The 18739-nt window shown below is 42.7% G+C and overlaps 1 protein-coding gene across 1 annotated transcript in view; it reads left to right on the forward strand.

Moving 5' to 3' along the window:
* Window positions 1-2014: 2014 nt before the first annotated feature.
* Window positions 2015-18739, forward strand: part of PGM2L1 (phosphoglucomutase 2 like 1) — a 47372-nt gene continuing 30647 nt past the window's right edge. Inside the window, exon 1 of the mRNA XM_061629124.1 lies at window positions 2015-2813. Within this exon, the coding sequence (XP_061485108.1) occupies window positions 2703-2813 (111 nt within the window). The 5' untranslated portion in view covers window positions 2015-2702. The remainder of the gene's footprint in view (window positions 2814-18739) is intronic.

Genomic DNA, 18739 nt, shown 5'->3' on the forward strand with positions numbered 1-18739 from the left:
TGATAAAGGATCTTGTCACCCGAAATGCATCATGCAGCAATAAAACTACTTTTGTGTTCATTTTTGGCTGTTTGCTGGCTAGGCACTCTGAGGGTTTCCCCTCTTTTAGTCTGCGGTGCTTACCACGGAGTGGTGGTCCCTCCCCCAATGCATCCAACACCAGCGTCTTTTGTTCCAGCTGAATGTGACAAATCTCCCCCGATCCCTTGTTTAGGAATTGCTTTCTGAAATCCTTTTATTACCCTGCGCAGGAGCCTCTCCAGCTGCCTTCCATCTGTTTTGCACCAACCATAAGTTGCAAAGTGTTTGTGCTGTATGTTCCCAAACAGTTTAGCACTGGGTCCTCTCCTACCTCAAGGGGTCCTATTAATGCCTGCTCCCTACACAGAAGTAAGTCCCATGGAATTCCAAGGGCTTACACCAAGTAAGCGTGTACAGGATTGCAACTTTATTAATTTATACCCTGCCCGTTGTCCCAAGCCCTGGGCTGGGATCCAGTTTTACATTATTTTCTGGTATGGGCCCCCATGATTTGGACTAGTATTGTAACAAGGGACAAAGGGCCTTATTGATTATCTGGATTTTTGTAGGCTTCCTAGTCTACAATTCACACTTTTCAAAAAAGTGCACCTAAAGGCACACAGATACAGAGCTAATGTATCATCTCATTTGGTCCTGAGTAAACATAATTTAGGATTGCACTATGCAACCACATGCTTTGTCAGAAATAAATCCCACTGTGTTCAGTGGGGTTTATTCCCAGGCAACTGTATTTAGGATTTCAGTCTTAGTCTTCACGCGCCCAAGAGACATGTTTTTCTTTTACAATTTCATATATTCCAGTGCTGAACATATTTATTCATTGTATCTTATGCATTTTTACCATGCTTTTCTGCCTGGAGGGCCGCCAAGGGGGCTCACATCAATAAACAATAAAATGATTACAACAAAAACCAAACACAATGCAGATTAAAATTGCACGTGTCTGAGAATTGTTAGAATCTCTTTAAAGCTACAAAAGGCCAAGGCAAGAGAATGAAGGGAGAGTAGGATGAGCCCTGCAGAGGACTAAATTTCACGGCCTATCATTCCTTCTTTGATTCATACTTTCTGTGTTTGCACAAAGCAAGGATTCCCAAGAGTCCAGGCCAGTGCCTTGTTTCCAATGGCCTTTCTCCAGCACACACAGACACAAATGAGTCCCATTCCCACTGCAAGAGCCTTCCTGCCTAGAGGATCCCATCTCTCTGCAGCGCCTGCGATCACCATGGCAACAGAAGACTGGATAATTGATCCAGGGATGCTCTGCTTTCTTCTCTGGTGGTGGCAGGCCTTAAGATGAAGGCCAGCCGCTAGCTGTGCCATATTATGTCCTTTGTCCGAGTTTTTGAGCGAGGGTCAAGGCTCAGCCTTAGAATTTGGTTTGGATACCACCTTTCCACACACTCCAGGCACTTCTGTATCCCAGAGACAGCTCCTATTACTTGTCTGCTGCTGTTCCTATTAAAGTTCCAAATACACCAGTCTCTCTGTTTTTGTCTTTGTCTTGCGATGATTTCAGATCCAGCCGTATGCAGCTGACCATTTTATTATAAATGAGCAAATTTATGCACCAGCCTTTGGCAACCTGGACTACAACTCCCATCATCAGCCCCTGCCGGCTTTGCTTTGTAGTCCAACCCCATCTGGAGGGCACCAGGTTGCCAAAGGCTGACACACGCTCTCAAGAAGCCTGCCGGGAAACATTCTCCTCACGAGACAGGGCACCAGAAGAAGGGAACCCCCCCCACTACATGTCCCAGCAGCCCTCGCGGCACGCCGGGAGGAGAGCTGCGCGCGCAGCGAAGCCGGCCGGCGTGCGCACAGCTACCCTAAGGGGAGCGCGCGAGGCGGGGCTTGTTGTCATGTAGCGTGGGCGGGGCCGGCCGTTGGGCGCCTGCGGGCGGCGGTTGAGGGCAGGGGCGTGGCCTGCCGCCGCCGCCGCTGCAGCGGGCGGTTTTGTGGGCGTGGCTTGACTTGGGCGGGGCTCCCCCTCCTGGCGGTTGTTGATCGTTTCCTCAGCGGCGGGCGCTTTCCCGGACGCCGGCTCGGCGGCGCGCTTGGGAGGACGCGGGCGCGCGCAGCTCTCGTGAGGGGAGAGAAGTGCGGGGAAGGGGGCTCCTCGTCTGGGAGAGAGAAGGGAGGGGGGCCTTTTGTCTGTGTGAGGAGGACTGCCCACTGGTGGGGCAGGGGGGTCACTGAGGGGCAGATACATATATTTTAAAACAAATATTGCCCCCGCCCATGGGCACTGTCAGCCAGGAGGGGTTTAGAAATAATAATAATAATAATAATAACACAAACCCACTCCCCCCAATTGACTGTAGTGGGGGAGATTGGCAGGCCCCTCCCCCTCCCCTGATTCCCCGCCCACCCCAATTTGGGGACAGCCCCTCCCCCCCTGCAGGGGGTGGGCACCTCCGTGCCCTTGACTAGGCTGCTCGGTGGTGCCTGGGAGTGAGCTCTCGTTGACAGCATCCACGCCCACCCAGCGGGCACCGGGGAGCCCTTGCAAACGCGTGTGCGTGCGTGCGTGCGTGCGTGCGTGTGTGTGTGTGTGTGTGAGTGAGCACCATCCGCTTGCACGCTCGCCTGCGCCCCTCGCCGCGTCGCCTGCGGAGCTGTCCCCAGTTGCAGCGCCGAGCCGGACCGTTGGGGAGAAGATGGGAGACCGCCAAGATGTGGGAGACGTGAACTCCAACCTGCTCATCACTTACAGCACTGGGGACTTGCAGCTGGACAAGGCGATTTGGCAGTGGCTGACCTGGGACAAGGTGGGTGTTTGGGGTGGGTGTGCATGGAGGGGCTCATTCCCTCCCACCCCCCGACTCAAACCTGGCTATTCAGCACCTGTTCATTTTATTCCGAATATCCCTGTTCCCCTGGTGCCTGCAGAATCCTGTTATGCCTTTAGAGTAACTGCCGAAGAAGGCGATCCTTTAAATTCTGCTCGCTGGGGAGTTAAAGGGCTTTGGCAGTGCTCGAAATAGGAAACAATATAGTGTTGGTTGCTGTCGTGTGTGCTGTTGAAAATCATGCATACATGAATATGTTGGAGAGGGGGAATGTTTTATTGAAATCCACATCTTTCTCGTTGGCAGTGTAGGAGAATTTGGGCAGAATGTCACCACTGTCAAAAATGCCATTAGCGAGTGCCTCTAAATATTTAATTTCGAACATGTAATAAGGTTAGTGTGTATATTTTCCCCCTCTCAAAACAAGTCAACTGTACTGGGCAACATTTCATGCGTCTGATGAAATGAGCTCTAGTCCACAAAAGCTTATGCAGTAATTAATTTGTTTAGTGTTTAAGTTACCATGAGACTCTCTGCAGAAAACTAGCTTGGCTATTTCTCTTTGTATTGTGAGGGATCTATTAGTGTCATCGAACCTTTGCATACACATTCCCTTTACATTTGTGATTAGTTTAACATTGGAGTGAAGCCCCTCTTTGGGTCAGAGTAGGGGGTGTCTTATGTGGCTTTAGAGGGGGGGAAATTAATGCTTGCTTGCCCTCAAAAAGAGGCGCTGCTGCTTTATTTCAGCAGCAGGTACTGTCTCCCTGAAGCAGTAGTGCTTAATAAACATCGATGCAATGTAGTGCAGTGAGTCATCCTATCTATGCTGTAGACAAAGGAAAGTGTTTCTGGATGTTTTGCATTTTTCTGCTTGGAAATGTCTATTTTCAGCAAAGGGCAGTTCAGCTAGTTTGATTTTGTTTTGACTTTTCAGTGCTGTGGTATACTAAGAATAATCTTAAGCAATTTTCTGGGGAGGGGTGTTTTGCCCAAAGTATCTCATAAGTTCTTTTGTTCTTGGAAACATATAAAACCTCAAAGTACAATTTATTTGCAAGTCACAATTTGTGTGTTATTGCCCTCTTAAGACACTTCCTTCCTCTCTCTTTTTAACTAAGGCACTGCTGCAAGCTGCGAGGGTTTGTTTTGTTTTGGCTATTTCAATCTGGCATCAATGTGCTTTTATACTTGGTTATCAGTTGTGTACATCTTTTGGCTAATAGTATCAGGTCTGGTTCCCTGATGTCTTATTCCATGTTCTCTTTCCTCCTTCCCCTCCCCAACCTCTTGCTTGGTGACATCATCTAGAGCCTGATTAGCATTGTGGAGAAGGAACCTTGACAAGTGGAGTAGGGGCCAGAGCTGCCTGAACAATCAGTAATATTGAAATTGACAGTTATTTATGGAATTCTAGTCAATGGGAAGGTTCTATGTCAAACAACTTTTATTTTTAGCACAAAAATGAAGCCAGGAAGCAAATATTGGAAGAAAGCATCTTGCATGTGGGCTATGAATGTATTTTTTTTTTCATAGAGCATAAGGACATCTTGGTGTCTTTCCTTTTCAAATTAGCCCAGAAGACCAACATGTTCTGCTTCCATGCAAGAGGGTGATTTTGCTGTACTGCTTTTGGCAATGATAAGACAGGACTGATGTGTCAATATACATTAAAATCACTCTTTAAAACTGATTTGAAAGAGACTGTTTAATGCAACATTAATGAGTCTTGCTGCTGCCAGATGCTCTGTGTTTTGATCCTCAGATGCCTGGGATTATTGTCTGCAGGAATTCAGGGCATTCTTGTAGTAAGAAAGGTACTTCTTCAAACTCTGCATGTTCTTGAAGTTAAGAAATTTTCTTTCATGCTGTACAGCAGCGTTACATAATTACACACATATTGCTTTCTACAATCTTAACATTTCCAGTAGTTAACCATTAGAACAAAAGAAGAGCCTGCTGAATCAGGCTAATGGTCTGTCTAGTTCAGCATCCTGTTCTCCAGTGGGAAATCTGGTATTCAGAAGCGCTCTGTCTCCAATGGTGGAAGCAGAGCCTAGCCAACCTGGGGGTTGCTTAATGGTTCGTTGGTTAATGCAAATTCTTGCAAAGAGATGGGTAACACCTGGGGCCCAACATGCAATGTCAAAATTAATTGTACCCATGCACTGCAGCTCCTTATTTGAACAATGCTCACACATTAATATTGTGCAGCGTGCTGGTGCAGCAGATTGGCTTGTGGACTATTTTTAGGAGCAGTTGCCTCTGAGGTTGGATGTAGCAAGTCATTAACAATGTATCCCAATTGTATAGGTGAGGAAAGGAAGTGAAAAACATTGCCTGCACTTGAAATGCAAAGCCAATGTAGCAGGAGGGCAGTAGTTCAGTGACAGAGAAATATTTTACTTATAGAAGGTGCCAGGCTGAATCCCTCACATTTCCATTTTTTAATAAAAGGATCAGGTAGCAGGTAATGTGAAAGAACTCTGCCTGGGACACTGGAGAAGATTAGACAAATGCATGGGAGATAAGGCTATCAGTGGCTACTAGCCAATTTAAATCAAAGTACTACTGCTTAATTAGATCAAGCTGAATAGCAGTGTGATTCACTTCAGTGTAATAATGGGGACCCATATAGACTCTGTGACATTTCTGGTATTCAGACATGAAGTTTAGACTTGGGGTACTCCATGGTAACTGATACCACATATGGACACACGTATATTTTTTTGCAGTCTATATACTACTGTTCTAAAAATAGATGAGCTTATGAAAATGAAACAAGTGTACATAAGTATGGATGCCAATTCCAAACAGAGAATTTGGGCTAGCTTAGGATGCAATCCAACTAGGGGAAGCCAGCCTAAATTGTGCTGGAGCCAGGGAAGCTGGCGTAAAGTTCCACCAAATCCAATTGCCGTTCAGGAGCCTCTAGGTTGGCTGAAGGCCTGCTCAGCTGGGAGCTGTGCACTGGGACCAGAAAGTAAAAGCCTGCTCTCCCAAATACCCCTACTGGACAGTAAACCCTCTCCATTGACTTCTATTGCAATTATTTTCTTTGGCTGAACTTTTTCACGGCATGACTTTTGCCTGTATTGGGACCTGTGGGAGCACTCCGAAAATGAGTTGGATGTGGCCTAAGCCCCCTCACCTTGGCCCTTCCCCTGATGTGCCCCTAACACACACCCTTCTCGGGCCTTACACCGGCTTACACCGGCTCCTCTTGCGCTGGTCCTGGCTGAGCCAGCTGAGGGACTTATGCTGGCATAGACCAGCTGAGCCGGGACCCAGATGGCTCAGCTGGAGATCCAACTCTCCTCAGCCCAGCATAAATGCAATTTGGATTGTGCCCTTAGCCAGGATTTAGGTTGTGTTTTAACAAAAATGTATATATAACTCTCTGGCACTTCACTATTCCTTTATCTTTGATATACTGACAAACTACCAAACAAAACCGATGATAATGATTACGTTTTTAAGCCTCCTTTCAACCAAGGTTCCCAGGGTGGTGTGCAGACTTTACATTAAAGCTCAACGTCTGTTTAACCATTTCAGTTTTGGTTTTAATTTCTGCTATTCTAACATTCTGGCAAAATTATGTAGTGTTCATATTCTTCAAGGGGAGTTTGATTTCAAGGTTGGACTAAAGTAACAGAGGGCCTCCTGCTGTTTGTGTGCTGCAACTCCCACAGAAGGTTTGGGAATGGATGAGCCTCTGCATACTGCGTAGGTTGTAGACTAAGGATGGGAGCAGGCCACTCACATCTGCCTTTTACTTGGTAGGTTGGTTTTGCAGCGGGCTTTAAGTGTAATCTGTGAATATAGGAATACCAGTTAGATCTGTGCAACCTAAAAGTGTCTGTGTGCAGGTATGATAAAAAGAATTCTCAGAGCTTTGATCTTGTGTTCTTCGGATGAAGTGAACAAACAGAGGCAATTGTCTGGGCAAAAAGACAGTTTCATATCGTTTCTCAAAGGGGAATGTTTTTTTAAAAAATGTTCAAACAGTTATTGTTGGGGCATTTCCTTTCTTGTGATTTTTAAACTGACTTGATTGGAAAAGTTTTCCATCAAATGTGGTGTAAAGAGACTTTACTTTATTCGTATGTGGCTATATTTTGAAAACTTGAATATTGACATGTATGGAGGGAAGGCTACTTGTTTTCAAGTGAGATCTTAAAGATCTAATTCAGGCAAAATGCAAGTCTGCTCAGGGATTCAGGACCATTCAGCAGATAAGCAGATAATGGTTTAATGAAGCAGACAGAACAATAACTGGAATATTCTTATCTACTTTCTCTTTGGAATTTGACTTCCAAGAATGAAAATCATGCTGTATTCAGTGTTTGAAACCTAGAACTGGAGTGGGCTGAGATTGTATCACAGGCAGCTGAGCTGACTGAGTTGGCCAGATACTTGGAGCCAGCCTAGAATCAATGGTTTTCAGGGCCAAATTAAATGTAATGTTATTCATGTTTTTACACCTGAGTATCTTTTAAAAAACAAATAAATAGCAGATGTATATCCCTTCCTGGCCAGAACCAGATTGGGACGGGGGGGGAGGAGGCTTTAACCCTTTGCCCTGCCACGGTCCCAATTCAAATCAAAGGTATGAACCTGCTATTTGCAGTTGGAGGAAAGGTTGCAAATAGCATCCATCTCCTTCAGTTGGATTGGAGACATAAAAGTGTTAAAGCCTCCCAGTTCTGATCCGGTTTGGGGGTCCTGTGCATGCTGCTTGCTAAAAACAAAAAACTCGCAGCCACACAAGGAATAAAAGATATGAATAACATTAGGTCTAGTTTGGGCCTTGCTAATTGATGTTTAGCTGGATCCTGGTCTGCAAGTCACCCTCCTCCCCTGCCCTCCAATCGATGGTGGAAAGGAAGATCTGTTTTCCCCATAGCATAGTTCCTGTTGAACCAAGTGGCACTTACTTCTAGGTGAGCATGCATAGGCTTGCATAAAACATGCAGTAACAAATATTTCTGTCTTTCGTGTTAACCAATTGCTTTGACAGAATAAAAGCTTACAGTCTGTTGGTAACTTGGTCTGTCTTCCAATTAAGTAAATATTGCCCTCCTTTAAAAGGGGATTAAACAGGAAGGCATGTTTTGAAGACTTGGAAAGATATTAGGGCTGTGTAGACACATAGCCTTTGAAACGCATGGTGGTTGTTTTTTCACAGTACACTTTGGTACACAGTGGTTTGCAGTTGTACACACCTTTGCACAATAATGTCATCTAAAGCGACAGCTACTTACTTTGTTGTCTCTACACACAGGTGGGCGGGTTTTCAAACTCTCCTCCCTTCAATTAGTGCCTCCACAGACTTAAAAAAAAATTTTTTTGGCAGTCTTTTAAAAGAGGAAACTGGTGTGTTCATATAAAGGGATATATATTGGTATACAGAGACGGGTAAGTTACTGTACTGTTTTGCATTTTGCCTATTTCTTCCATAGACAAGTTAAACATGGTGACAGCCCTGCAACGTCAGAAGGCCTTCCCCAATAGGAGGTTACCTGAGAATTATCCTCTGTGTCTGCAGCAAGCACTTGAGGAGAGCATTCTCAGCCCAGAACAGATTATAACCGTTCCAGCAGAATGCGCTTTAGATCAGCAAATAGTGTGGGACAAGTACAACACGAGAATGACATTGTGTGTACAGCACCCCAAAATGGTGCTTGCTTCAAGCACTGCATGCACATTATCATGCAGTGTGTATGGGCCCTAGAATGTTAAAAGCAACTGACCCTTCAAAGAGAAGAAACAAAATAATATATTGTTTGTTAAAATGGTGTGCACACTTATCAGAGAACAAACCCAATTGAATATAGTGGGATGTATTATTTATGTAGCAAATTTATTGTACATGATGCTTTATGATATCATTAGGAAAAAAACATACTATATAGGCATAGGATAAATTAGACCCATCATGCGTAAGTGATTTTATAGGGTGATATATCTGATGTTAGCTATACTCAGACTAGACCCGTTGAAATTGATTTCAGTGGGTCTACTCCGAGTATGATTTAATTTGAGATCACCCATGATGTTTTCACTTTATTATTTGGATAGCTCAAAGTGACTTTAATGCACTTGTCCAAAACCCCACCCCCCAATGTTACCTTCCCCAGTGAAACCCACACTAGGCCTGGTTCTTGATAAAGCTTGTAAGGAATTAAGTTCATGTGTGTATTTATTTTAGCAAGTAAGTTAACAGACTGTAGGTTGCTTTTACACAGACTGTCTGCAGTCCAGTTGAAGTGATCCTGGGCTTTATCTTTGACATTCTGATTTCTGTCCCAGTGGCTGATCCAGGTCAGCAACCCACTAACAAGTAAAAGCAAAGCAACTGAGTGCATTTCAGTGTGGACAGATGTCTTTTGAAAAGCTAAACTGCTGCCACACAATTCACTGGAAAGGGCAGGGAAATTAAGATGCAGGACTGTATGGCAGGCAACCTTTTTTCCTATAAGTTTGATAAATTCATGTTTATTGTGAACTGCTTTGGGCACAGGTTATTATAGAAGACTGTGTATAATTATACAAACCAGCTTAATATATTGTATCCATGAAGACAATGAAACCATTTTCTTCCAAGTTCTTGCTGGGTTAGCATTTTGTCATGTTTAATGAGCCATAGTTGGAAGGAGATGTATCTAATTTTCAGGACATTGAATTCTTAGGCTTATAGGATAGGATTATGGATAATGGGGCAGAGATGTCTGAGCCCATCAGTCATGAGGACTCTGTTAAGGGAATTAGTCCTCTAGGGGACTGGTTGTGAATTTAAATATGTCCAGAAAAGATTTTAAGAAACAACAATATGAATCTCATCAGAATAGTCTACAGTATAAGAGCATTATTGGTGGACACTGATTCATAGGGTCGCCATAAGTCGTAATTGACTTGAAGGCATATAACAACAACAAATAACAGCATTATCTTTTTTTAAAAAAATACTGTTTTACAGCAGGGCCTTGACTGCCTCTTATCTCAGGCTTTTCATTCTACACCCTCTATGGAAACTTTTCAGATTGTGGAAAAATACAGATCTGCTTCATCTTTATCAGCTTGTTCTTCTCAGTGATTTTTTGGAACTTTGAGGAAAAATAGATCGCTTCTTAATTTTCAAAATGTACCAGAAATGAACAATTAATGTGGAGCTGACCATTTGTGACACTTCATTGCTGAAGTAAATGTGTAAAACTGTAGCTTGCTAAGAGATGGATGAATGGATGTGTTCAGATTGCATTAAAGAACTTCTCTTGGGTTGGATTGTAAGCTTCTGCTCTCTGTGCAAGGTAGTGGCATTGAGTAAGAAGCTTGTGCAGGAGCTTGAAGGAGAAGTAATGTGTGTGGTTAGGAGCTGAGTGGCTTGCCGAGTGAAGCTTCCAGCAGTGGGTGGGGGTGGGGGCACAAAAGGGCTGGTAGCAGAGTAAGGGTGCAATTATGTGAAAATACCCACACTGTTTTAACCAGAGATTTTTTCTGGGGTTGCCAGAAAAAAATCCTATACAAATTAGGGTAACTTACACAGGGTTGTTTGCACTGGACTTTTTTCAGCTTTCACTGGAAAAAATTCTGATACTCTAATTTAGTATGCTTATTTTACTTGTATTTAGTAAACAGTGCTAAAAACATGGAAGCTGCCAAGCCTGCTTAATGGATTATTTATTAAAGTATTTATAGGCTGCACTTTTCAATTTTTTTCATCAAGGTGCCTTACAACATCCCAATTTGCAATTGGTATCCATTCATTGTCACTAATGAACTTAAAAATAGGAAGGTTTACTCTAGGAAATAATAAGGCATTGGAAAGTTTCCATTTTGGAAAACTTTCTGCCCCACATTAATAATTTTAATAAATCCTTTGCAGTCTTACTTTAAAGACAGATGCGTTCAGTTTAACTAGGCTTATTCCTGAATCTTTCAGATGCTTTTTAAAAGTTAACATGTGCTGTTTTATTTTGGGAATGCATACTACTCTAGAATATTGTGGATGTACATAAATAAAAGGTTATGGACAAAAAATAATCAAAAGACATTTTGCTTGGCTCTTTTGAGTCACAATCTGAATTGCGTTGATGTTGAGCAATCCATTCTGCCACAGAATGGTGGAACACAGAGCACCATTTGCCTTGCAATGACAAGCAGCAGTATGACTCTCTAGATGGGAGGAGCAGTCCAAGCCGCTAGCATTTGAATGACTCTTCATCCCACAGTCCTTTTGCCCTTCTATTGCTTCCAGGGCTGATTTCCAGGACTTACTGGCTACAATAATGTGCTCTAAGTGGGACTGCCCTTTAAAACTGTGTGGAGAAATGGGATCATCTTCAGCCATGCACTGTGGCAAGCAGGTGTTCTGCTTTTTCTTATCATCCAGGTCCAGTTGGCAGGCTCCTTTGGGAGGAAGAGTGTGATATAAACTTAATAAATAAATAAAAGGCATAGGGCTAGCGTTGACTTTTAAACGGGTGATACATGCCCTGGTCTCCTCTCGCTTAGACTACTGTAATGCGCTCTATGTGGGGTTACCCTTGAACACGGTCCGGAAGTTACAGCTGGTACAGAATGTGGCGGCACACTTGATTAAGCACAGCCGTCGACGAGACCATATCACGCCAGTGTTAATAGATCTTCACTGGTTACCAGTTGTTTACCGGGCCCAATTCAAGGTGTTGGTGCTGACCTTTAAAACCCTATACGGTTTCGGCCCAGTCTATCTGAAGGAGCGCCTACAGAATCACCAATTATGCCGCCTGACAAGATCAGCCTCACAAGACCTTCTCTCGGTCCCACCGGTGAAAACAGCTCGGCTGGTGCGGACCAGAGAGAGGGCCTTTTCGATTGTGGCCCCCACCCTCTGGAACTCGCTTCCTTTTGACCTTCGACATGCTCCCTCCCTGATGGGTTTTCGCCAAGCCTTAAAAACCTGGCTATTCAGGCGGGCCTATGGGATTGGGGAGGATTAATTTTATAAGGTTTTAAATAGAAACTGGTTTTAAATTGATTATGATTGTGTTTGCTTGTATTTTATTTTGTATTATGTACTGCTCTCTATTATTGTGAGTCGCCTAGGGTGTCCACTAACCTGGACAGATAGGCGACCAACAAATAAAATTTATTATTATTATTATAAAGTCCTTTATGCGCTGGTACCCGCCTTTTCCTCCTTCCTTCTTAAGATGAGGAGTCCAGCTCCCACCAAAGTTTTACTCATCAAGGGATATTAGAACAGCAATAGGGTGGAGTAAGGCTCTCTTATGGGGTCATGTTCCCACAGCTGATTAAACAATGCCTTTCCAGAGCAGGAAAAGGTTCAGAAAAGGGCTACCAAGATGATCAGGGGGATGGAGCGACTCCTCTGTGAGGAAAGGTTGCAGCATTGGGGCTTTTTGGTTTAGAGCAGTCTTCCCCAACCTTTGTGTCCCCAGATGTTGTTGGAGTATAACTCCCAACTGCCCCAGTCAGCATGGCCAATGGTCAGGGATGATAGGAATTGTAGTCCAGCAACATCTGGGGACCCAAAGGTTGGGAAAGGCTGGTTTAGAGAAAAGGCGAGTAAGAAGTGACATGATAGAAGTGTATAAAATTATGCATGGTATAGCCTTATGCAGACCGTTTATGTTCATGTGGAAAGGGTGAGGTTGAGACTAATGCACATGTATTGCTACGATGTCAATTTTATCATCAATCGAGACAACAAATAATTATGCCACTTTTAAATTTTATTCTGTATAAATCTGAAATGGACCAGTTGGACTATCTATTGAATGATAATTCTCCGAGGACCACACTTCTGGTGGCAAAATTTACAACAGCAGTATTAAAAGCTAGAAATGCGATCCTCAATATTGACAGATAGTTTTCAGGATATTGTACTTGGAATAGTTGAAGTATAAATACATATATATCTTAAATAATTGCTATGCCTTTATTTTATTAAGAACAATCTGATTATTTTAATTTAATTTTAATTTTAAGAGGTAATTACTTAATATTTAAATATATTATTTGTTTTAATGACTGTATCTTAGGAAACTGTATAATTGGTAATTGTAAGTTTTTTGTTTTTCTTTTTTTTTCTTTTTATTTATTTATTTATTTATACTGGTCAGATGACCATAATAAAATTTTCATTCATGCATGCATGGTATAGAGAAAGTGGATAGAGAAAAGTTCTTCTCCCTCTCTCATAATACTAGAACTCGTGGACATTCAAAGAAGCTGAATGTTGGAAGATTCAGGACAGACAAAAGGAAGTACGTCTTCACGCAGTGCCTAGTTAAACTATGGAATTCTTTCCCACAAGAGGCAGTGATGAGAACCAACTTGGATGGCTTGAAAAGAGGATTAGACAAATTCATGGAGGATAAAACTATCCGTGGCTACTAACTACAATGGCTATGCTCTGTCTCCATTGTCGGAGGCAGTATGCTTCTGAATACTAGTTGCTGGAAACCGCAGGAGGGGAGAGTGCTCTTTGCACTCGGGTCCACCTCGCAGGTTTCCCACGGAGTATCTGGTTGGCCACTGAGAGAACACGATGCTGGACTAGAAAGGCCACTGGCTTGATCCAGCAGGCTCTTCTTATGACGTACGATTACGTTGTCTGGTTATTTCTTAGAAATGCAAAATAATTTTCTTCCCTTTGGCTTTTGGAAGCTTGGGCTGGTGGTGTTCTTGTGCATGCTTAATGGAAATTGGATTGTGTGTGTGCTTCTTTAACCATTTTATATTTATCTAAGTTTAATTGTTATAGACTATCTCAAGTAAATCTGGAGAGATGAGCTTTAAGGGTTGTATCAAACAATGTTGCCCAGTTGACAGCCTTCGATCAGCAGAATGGGGAAGGAAATAATTTTCAGTGATTTCCCCTCCTTTCTGTCCCCCCTCCTAAATCTGCTCTGGATGATCCTGGATTTTGGGGGGGGGGAATTGCTTCCCTCCCTGTAAGCCTTACCGCTCTCTGAGGAACATCACTGGATGCAACTCAAATGGATTCAAGAAAAGATGTGTTGGATATTGTACCTGGGGAAAAATGCAGGTATAGCTCTTAATGTGGTTCAAGCATGTGGTGTGGATGGGTCTTACTCTTCTTTCTGCAACAGAGAATGGTTCCTTTCAAAATGGCATTTATCAAGAAACACTTACCTTCTCTTGAATGCTATCTTTAGAGAAATAAGCATATAATTCCTGCCTCCTTCCTGTTTTGTTGTTCATTTTACAAGCATTAATTTATTCTTCCTATCCTCCTGTTTTCCAAACAGAGTTTAGAGCCAAAATTAAGCTTTGCTTTGCTTGTAGAAGAGACCTCTAAATTAAGTTATGCTTTCAACTTATATAATATAGTAGCAGGTTTGTTGGGGATGCAGGATACTGTTTTGTCAGGCTGTGGTGATGAAAGCAGCATGAATTCCTCCATAATAGTAGAGTTCAGCCAAGGTTAATTTCCTGAAGTCCATGAATCATCCCTCTGCCTTATTCATTATTTGCAGTTGCCTACATTGTACCTGCCTCTGGCAAGATTCAGTTCCTCACCCCAGTCTTGCAGGAAGAATAATAGCCAGTGTTGAGACCCTCGAATTGGGGTGGGGAAGCAGCTGGCACGACATCCTAGTTAAGTTAAGCCATCTCTGTCCCTTTTCTCCTGCTGATGCAATGGAGTGGGATGAAGCTCCAGCCCTGGAGAACAGCTGGGGAATGTGGGAGCGGAGATGCCTTGCCTGCTGTCGTCCTGCAGCCATTTCCATGGAGCCAGCTGTGTTTGTTACTGATTTATTCAAAAACAACAAAAAGCCTTGTGGCACCTGAAAGGCTAACAAATTATTATGGCATAAGCTTTCATGGACTACAGTCTACTTCACCAGATGCATGAAGAGTTATTCTGAGTTACAGGTGTTTGTGTACACACACACGTATAAATGCATACATACACGGTTTGGGGGAGATTGTAACAGTGGTAATTCACGTTATATGTGTTAATTGGCCTACCAATACCAAGATGTGTGTGTTATCAAAAACTTTAGTAAATTGCCATTGTTACGTACCTATTGCTCACTGTCTGTACTTATGGCATTTCATTTTTCTTAGACCTCACGTCTTGCAATCACCTCCCCTAGCCCCCCGCAATCTATGTTTATATATCTGACAAGTCTTTGCTCAGTTTGTTCCAAAAAGACTACCATGGTGACGCCTCTGGAAATTGATTTAATCGAAGTATTCATATCAGAGTCTCTGTATGCCCACAAACATAACCCAATTTCTGTGCAAAGTAGCCTTTATAACTTGTTCAGATCAATCATATTTGCTTCTTCTGCACAATCTTGCTTTTTCAGCCTTGGCTGCAGCAAGAAGTGGTGCAGGAGGGTGCTAAGCTCCACCCTTCCACTACTACTGGAAAGTACCAAATTCCAATCCCTGCATGATGCACTTGTGGAATTGCAGGATACATGCCTTACTGATCAGAGCCAGGTTTTCGATAGAAGACCTGAAACAGTTGGTCATTGGGTGCCTAAGGTGTAGGGTATCTGCTGATAAATTAATGGAAACTCATAGAAATAGTTATTCAAATCAGGGGAACTTGGGCATCCACAACACCATCATAAAGTTGCCAGTAGTGAACTGGTGTGGTGCTAAAGCAGTCAACTCATCTTCTTTGCTACCCACGAAAATTTACCCTTATCCTCTCAGTGTGCCAAAATGGGGTTGTGATGTGGTTGTTGGTTCTTTGTTTAGGTTAAACAGGGCTTTATTGCAATACACTTTGGCAATATAACAGGTTGGCTGGGGTAATTCTCAGCAGTCTGCAAAGTTGCAGCTCAAATTAGTATGTTTGATTGATTCAGCTAGCTACTACTTCAGGCTTGTGATGTTGTGGATCTTGACCTTGATAACTGAGCTGCTGTGTACACCTATTAAGTTGATTATAGCAGCACCTGGAAAACTCTCAGTTTGCCAGCCTGATAACTGTGAAAGTAAACAAGTTAAAGTCTTTCACCAATTGTCGCAAATCTTCTAACAGTTAACTGTAGTTTGACATTGCCTGTTGCCCTTGGTGTCAGAAATCCTGAACGTGGACTTGGTTGATAGCTTTAGTTTCCTGCTTTAGACCCCTAAAGTGGTGACACTTGGCATGTGTAGCTGAAAATCTGTTTTACTGAAATTAGTGAAACTTAATTCCATACAAATATTTGGAGAATAAAGGTATTGGTGTCGGAAGATCTGTCTGATCAAATTGTCCATGTAGCCCAGCATTGTTAACAACAGGTGCCATGAAAGTTATGACCTTCTCCTTTTTCTCCCAGCATCTGGCACTCGCAAATACACTTTTGATGATCAGCATCATCATTTATTTCCCCTCCTTCACCCTAAGGTTCCAGGTGGGTTACAACAATTTAAAATAGAGCATTAAAACCAGTTTAAAGCAAATTACAATAATTCAACATGAAAATTTCCTGGTGGATCTGCAATTTTTAGTCACCTTCTGTTTTTTATCCTGAGACTTGTGTCCATGTTAGGGCAATACCTTTATTAGGCCAACCAAAATGTCACAAAGTTATTTAATTAACAGTGGTTATTCACAGAATAATTGATAGTGCATACATCCTGGCATTGGTAAGCCAATTAATCCATGTAGTGTGATAAAAATACTTTGTTCTGATGCAGTCCACTTTTTGCATTTCATTTTCCTCTGACTTCCCTGCTTACAACCCCCACATCCAACATCCATGTATGTATTTATCTGTAGCTCAAGATGCCTATGATAAAGGGATCTGTAGTCCATGAAAGCTTATGCCATAATAAATTGCCATACGACTCTGTGTTTATTGTGGTGGAATATATCTCCATTGGCTTCAACAGGACTAAAGCATCTCAGATTCAAGTCCTCTGATTTAATGGGAATGTGGCTGTTACGTTTATTAGAATGTAATTGTAAAGTGGTTGGTGTTGTGAGAAGCCTCGCTGAAATCAACTGGACGCAACAGGCATGCAGAGTCATATGTTGATATTCAGTTTCATAGTGCTGCATAGCTACTTGGCTTTTAACAGGAAATAAAACCTTTTTTAAATTTCCCCCTCTGACTTTCAGGGCTTTAATCTGTTGAACTGCTGGCATTGCCAGATCTGGACCTTGATTAACATGAAAACTGTACCAAGGGTGTTCCCCTCATTCTGAAATAAATATTATTCAAGCTTCACAAGCTGATTGGGGCCTGGCAGTTGCTGGACCTAGAAGCTGGCTGACCTCTTTGTGGTAAATGTCAGCGTTGCTCACTCACTCTTGAGACTTCAGATTCCATTGCCTTTTTTAAATCTCTGCTGAAGAGTCTGGTTTACCCTGCTCACTGGAGAACAGCTTGAGATACATGTATATTGTTGAGCAATTATACATTATCAAGAGTAGTTGCTTTATTATGTAGTACAAATTGCACTTCAGATCATTCTGTGCTGTCAGCCAGCCAGCTCTCAAGTTCTGACTGAAACATGAAAACAATAACTAGCAAAGGTTGCTGTGACGGTGACATACCCACATTTGTTAGTATATGGACAAAGCTCTCGCAAATCATCTTGGAATTTCCCCCAATCTCAGAACAGGTTTTGTCTTGTTTTTAGCATTTTAGTGAAGATGACTGGAATGAATTGCTGGTGTTTTGTCCATGTGCCCTTGGGACACTTCTATAAGAAATATGCATATAGAAGTTGGCTTTTTTGGGGGGGACTTGAATTGGTTAAATGAATAAATGTTCTCTACTTTAATACTCTGTAGTTTTTCTTCTCAGGTTAATGTAGAATATTTTGTTTTATGATGAATTTGAAGTTGCTTGTGCATATTCATGAATTGGTAATTCCAACAACAGCAAAACCTTTAAAATCTAGCAATTTCCAGAGGGATAGCCATCTTAGACTGTTGAAGGAATAACAACCAAGAGTCTTGCAGCACGATAGGTTTTTGTGGACTACAGTCCACTTCATCAGATGCCTGACTTCAGTGTTTGAAGTTTTTAAAACTTAGTTTTTAAAAATACTAAGCAAGTAACTTGGAACACATGTTTTGCAAATGTGCACAAAGTGACTATATTTGCAGAGTTTAACGCAAGAGTGTGACTTAAATCTTCTTGATCCAGGAATGAGCAGTGTCTATTTAGTTGGAAGGAGAACTGAGAAGAAGGAGCGAGACCAGCTAGGCATCAAGCCTGCAGCTTCAAATATCCCTCTTAATCAGTGCTGCCTGCTTTAGCCCCATCTGTGTACTCAGCTTCTCTGATGGGGCATGTACACCACTGCCCTGACCTCTTTTTTATGTGTTGTGTTAGTCATTAGATATAAAAGTTCACTTTTTGTTTGTTTATCAAGTCCTTGGGCCAACTTTCTTAGCAATGTAGATAAGGCCTTTATGTAGACAATGAACCTGGAGTATAACTGAAAGTGTGTGGATGATCCTTGCTAAAACACTTAGCCAGTTAATGTGGTCTCATGCAGGTGTGGGGGCTCTTGGGCCCGGGGGCAGATGTGCTCCTCGCAGGCCTCCGCCTTCCTCCATATCCCAGCAGCCCAACTGCATGTCCCCCTTACTGCCTGGAGGATGGAGCGGTGTGGGAGCCTGGGGGGAGTCTGTGTTACCCGCTGAGTTTTATGTGGCTAGCATGTAGCCTGTTGTGCCAAGCCACACCCATTACTCTGTCCATTTTTGCCTCTGTCCACATCCACACTTGTCCTCTCCACACCCACCACTAACATGTGGGCCCTGAAAAGTTGCTCAGAAGAGAATGCAGCCCTCTGGCTGAAAAAAGTCCCTCCTCCCTGGCCTAAAGCATGCTTGCCTAACAGATACCTGATGACTTAGATTTGAAGCATAGAGAGCAAACAGTAAGTGGAATGAGGTCAGATCTCTG

The sequence above is a fragment of the Rhineura floridana genome, chromosome 5 (genome assembly GCF_030035675.1).
Source record: "Rhineura floridana isolate rRhiFlo1 chromosome 5, rRhiFlo1.hap2, whole genome shotgun sequence".
NCBI lineage: Eukaryota > Metazoa > Chordata > Lepidosauria > Squamata > Rhineuridae > Rhineura > Rhineura floridana.